The sequence below is a fragment of the Cebus imitator genome, unplaced genomic scaffold, assembly GCF_001604975.1.
Source record: "Cebus imitator isolate Cc_AM_T3 unplaced genomic scaffold, Cebus_imitator-1.0 Scaffold94, whole genome shotgun sequence".
Classification (NCBI taxonomy): Eukaryota; Metazoa; Chordata; class Mammalia; order Primates; family Cebidae; genus Cebus; species Cebus imitator.
In genome coordinates this window covers 5,519,131-5,523,647 of record NW_016107409.1, presented here as the reverse complement: position 1 = coordinate 5,523,647, position 4,517 = coordinate 5,519,131, and the positions used below count along the sequence as shown (strand labels likewise).

General features: G+C 45.9%; 1 protein-coding gene across 1 annotated transcript in view; it reads right to left on the bottom strand.

Moving 5' to 3' along the window:
• Positions 1-4,517, bottom strand: part of LOC108309488 — a 17,757-nt gene continuing 13,240 nt past the window's right edge. Inside the window, exon 3 of the mRNA XM_017535863.2 lies at positions 1-1,152. Within this exon, the coding sequence (XP_017391352.1) occupies positions 825-1,152 (328 nt within the window). The 3' untranslated portion in view covers positions 1-824. The remainder of the gene's footprint in view (positions 1,153-4,517) is intronic.

Genomic DNA, 4,517 nt, shown 5'->3' with positions numbered 1-4,517 from the left:
TTTTTTCCAAGCCAAACTGTATCCACCTTTATTAAAGATACTTTCCATAAACAATCATGGTATTTCAGGCAGGACATGGGCAGACAATCGTTAACAGTATACAACAACTTTCAAACTCCCTTCTTTGATAGACTACCAAAAATCAGAAAGCCACTATAAAACCCAATGAAATCTTCATCTGATGCTCTGAACAGGGAAAGTTTAGAGTGAAGGTTGACATTTCACATTTAGCATGTTGTTTAACAACTTTTCATGAGCCGACCCTGACTTTCAGGAAGTGAAATGAAAATGGCAGAATTTATCTGAAGAGCCACAATCTAGAAATGGAATCACTGCTCTTTTGACAGGTGCCATCTCAGTGGCATCACTGGCAAGTCCAGATTGCCTGACCCACTGGTAACCAATGACTGGGGGGTCAGGTCCCAACAGATGTCTGGGCTTAAGGGAGCTAAGTCTATGCTGAAAGACGGAAAGGGAGAAGAGGACATAAAAATGAATTTGTTTTTCCATACCACAAGGCTTTTGTGTGCCAAGGGGTCCATGTGTGTCAAAGTCAGGGAATCCCTCCTCCTGGGAGCCAAGAGGAAGTCTCTCAAAACTGGAAGGATAAGGCGTTTCCCCACATCAATCCAGCTTTGGAGACATTCTATTAGTGACATATACCCCTTCCCCCAAAACAACAATGAAGTGTTCTGTGTGCTAACAACATAGCTTAAAAAAAAAAAAGTTAAACAAAATTCTGCATTTTTATAAAACTTGATAAAAAATAGTATTTCAAACTGTACAGTCACCAGAAGTACACAGTTATCAAAAATACACACCCTTCACTTGGCATCTCCAGCACCGTCGGCCTTCTGTGCCCGGTCTGTTTTGGCCTCTCCATTTTCTGCAGGGTTATTCCCTTCCTTGCCAGCATCAGCTTTTCCCTTTTTCCCTTTGGGTACCTTCTCTCCTTTCTTTGCAAGGGCCTTTTTAGGCTTGGGCTCTGGCTTTGGAAGAGCAGGTTTAGCAGACAACCTCTCGGATCTTCTCTGTGGTTCGTCCTTCACCTTGGCTTTGTCTCCTTCAGCATCCCCTTCAGCCTTTCTCTTGGGCACGGTGGCGACGGTGGCGGGACGTAGGCGCTGGGCGCGGGATGCAGTGGCGCGTGGGCTTTAGTCGGTCCAGGGGTCGTTCTCGTCTCTTCTTCACACTGCTCTCAAGTTTTATAAAAATATATAAAACTTGAAAAAGTGGTGAAAAAATGTACTAAAGCTAGAGTCAAGGCACCTTAGATTAAAATCTTGCCTTTGGCCAGGAGCAGTGGTTCACACCTGTAATCCCAGCACTTTGGGAGGCCGAGGCAGGTGGATCACCTGAGGTCAAGAGTTCAAGACCAGCCTGGCCAACACAGTGAAACTTCATCTCTGCTAAAAGTACGGAAATTAGCCGACCCTGGTGGTGAGCACCTGTAATCCCAGCTACTCAGGAGGCTAAGGCAGGAGAATCACTTGAACCCCGTAGGCAGAGGGTGCAGTGAACCGAGGTCGTGCCACTGCACTCCTGCTTGGGCAAGGGAGTGAGACTCTGTCTCAAACAACAACAACAACAAAAACTTTATTGCTAAAATTGCAGGCTCTGAAAATAAAAGATCTTGAACGCCCACCCCACAAGAATAAACAGACAGTTGAGACACAATTTAGTGAACAGCGAAGAACTTTATTTAAAATGAAATAAACTAGAATAGAAAAGAAAAATCACATATAAAGGTGAATCACAGTAAAGGTGAGTATTATTTTGTGAAACTTGTTTTTTTATTTTTTTTTATTTTTTGAGACTGAGTCTCGCTCTGTTGCCCAGGCTGAAGGGCAGTGGGACCATCTTGGCTCACTGCAACCTCCACCTCCCTGGGTCACGCAATTCCCCTGCCTCAGCCTCCCGAGTAGCTGGAATTACAGGCACACGCCACCATGCCTTTGTAATTTTTTGTATTTTTAGTAGAGACGGGGTTTCACCATGTTGACCAGGATGGTCTCGATCTGTTGACCTCGTGATCCACCCGCCTCGGCCTCCCAAAGTGCTGGGATTACAGGCTTGAGCCACCGCGCCCGGCCTGTAATTTTTTTTGTGTTTTAATAGAGACGGCGTTTCACCATGTTGGCTGGACTGGTCTTGAATTCCTGACCTCAGGCAATTCGCCTGCCTTGGCCTCCCAAAGTGCTGGGATTACAGGCTTGAGCCACCACGCCCAGCCAAGTTAAGCATTTTGAAATCCATTGACTTGGGCAAATTTTCTTTTCAAATATATTACTTGGCAGCATAAACTGTTCAATTTCAGCAAATGATTTTTTTAAATGTCCCCAATATTTTGTAAATACTTATATTTGACTCTAGCTCATTTGAACAATTTTTGCCAGGAAGAGAAAACAGCCCGTGGAGATCTGGCATGCTGTGTAAGGCCTAGAGAAGTGTGATCATTCTGACCCTCTATTAGCAAGAAACTGCTCAACTGTCAGGTCTTGGAAGTAAGTCAAGGCAACTGCAGGAGGTCTGCATGGCTAGAAAGAAATGGCTGAAAACAGCCTGGGCGAGCTGGCTCACACCTGTGATCCCAGCACTTTGGGAGGTGAAGGCGGGCAGATCACTTGAGGTCAGGAGTTTGAGACCAGCCTGGCCAACATGTTGAAACTTCATCTCTACTGAAAATAATAAAATTAGCCAGGCATGGTGGCAGGCGCCTGTAGTCCCAAGTATTCTGGTGTTTGAGGCCTGAGAATTGCTTGAACCTGGAAGGTGGAGGTTGCAGTGAGTCGAGATTGCCCCACTGTACTTCAGCTTGGGTGACAGAGTGAGATTCTGTCTCAAAAAAAAAAAGAAATTGCAGAAAATATATTTTCTCCCTTTCCTTTTTCACTACTGTTCTTGACTAGTTAAAAGGAAAAAAAGCCAGGTTCCGTGGCTCATGCCTATAATCCCAACGCTTTGGGAAGCCAAGGTGGGAGGTGCACTTGAGGCCAAGAGTTTGAGACTAGTCTGGGCAACATAGCGAGACCCCCATCTCTATGGGAAAAAAATTGTTGGCTGGGCACGGTGGCTCACACCTGTAATCCCAGCACTTTGGGAGGCTGAGGCAGGTGGATCACCTGAGGTCAGAAGTTCGAGACCAGCTTGGACAACGTGGTGAAACCCCGTCTCTACTAAAAATACAAAAGTTAGCTGGACGTCGTGGCGGGCGCCTATAATCCCAGCTATTTGCTGAGGCAGGAGAATCACTTGAACCCAGGAGGCAGAGGGTGCAGTGAGCCAAGATCACGCCATTGCATTCCAACCTGGGCAAGAGAGCAAGACTGTGTTTCAAAAAAAAAAAATCATAGAAAACACCTCTGTTTTCTCTTCCTCTGAAAAATAAGCTACTGTGTATAGAAACAAAAGGCATAGACTTAGCTCAAATTGCCACCCTCTCCACAGGCCATCCTTGACCATCATGTTTAAAATGACAATCCTTGCCTCTTGGAAATCCCTGTTTTTTGTTTTTTGTTTTGTTTTTTTTTTCCTGTTGAGATGGGATCTTATTCTGTTGTCCAGGCTGCGAAATGGCGCAATCACAGCTCACTGCAGCCTCCGCCTCCCTCCTCAGCCTCCCAAGTAGCTGGGACTACAGACACGTGCCACCATGTCTGGCTAATTTTTCTATTTTTAGTAAAGTCAGGGTTTCACCATGTTGCCCAGGCTGGTCTTGCACTCCTGGCCTCAAGTGATCTGCCCACCTCGGCCTTTGAAAGTGCTGGGATTACAGGCATGAGCCACCATGCCTGGCTCTTCTTTTCTCCCTAATTTTTCTTTGTGGGACTAATCATTAACCAACATGTTATTTCTTTATTTTTTTTATTATTATTTTTTAAAGATGGGGTTTCACCATATTGGTCAGACTGGTCTTGAACTCCTGACCTCAGGTGATCCACCAACCTCAGCCTCCCAAAGTGCTAGGATTACAGGCATGAGCCACCGCGCCTGGCAACATGTTATTTCTTATACTTACTTTATTTTCTGTCTCCCCTCCAGACAATGTAAGTGCCATGGAGGTAGAGAGAGGTTTTATGCTCACAGTTGTATTCCCAGTGCATGAAACCGTGCCTGTGGCCGGGTGCAGTGGCTCATGCCTGTAATCCCAGCACTTTTGGGAGGCTGGGATAGTCAAATCACTTCAGATCAGGAGTTCAAGAACAGCCTGGGCAACATTGCAAAACCCAGTCTCTACTAAAAATACAAAAAATTAGCCAAGCCTGGTGGCATGTGCCTGTAATCCCAGCTATTCCGGAGGCTGAGGCACAATAATCCTTGAACCTGGTAAGTGGAGGTTGCAGTGAACCAAGATCGTGCCACTGCACTACCAGCCTGTGTGACAGAGTGAGACTCGTCTCAAAAACAAAAAGAAAAAAAGGGCCAGGCATGGTGGTTCATGCCAGTAATCCCAGAACTTTGGGAGGCTGAGGCGGGCAGATCACGAGATCAGGAGTTCAAGACCAGTCTGCCCAATA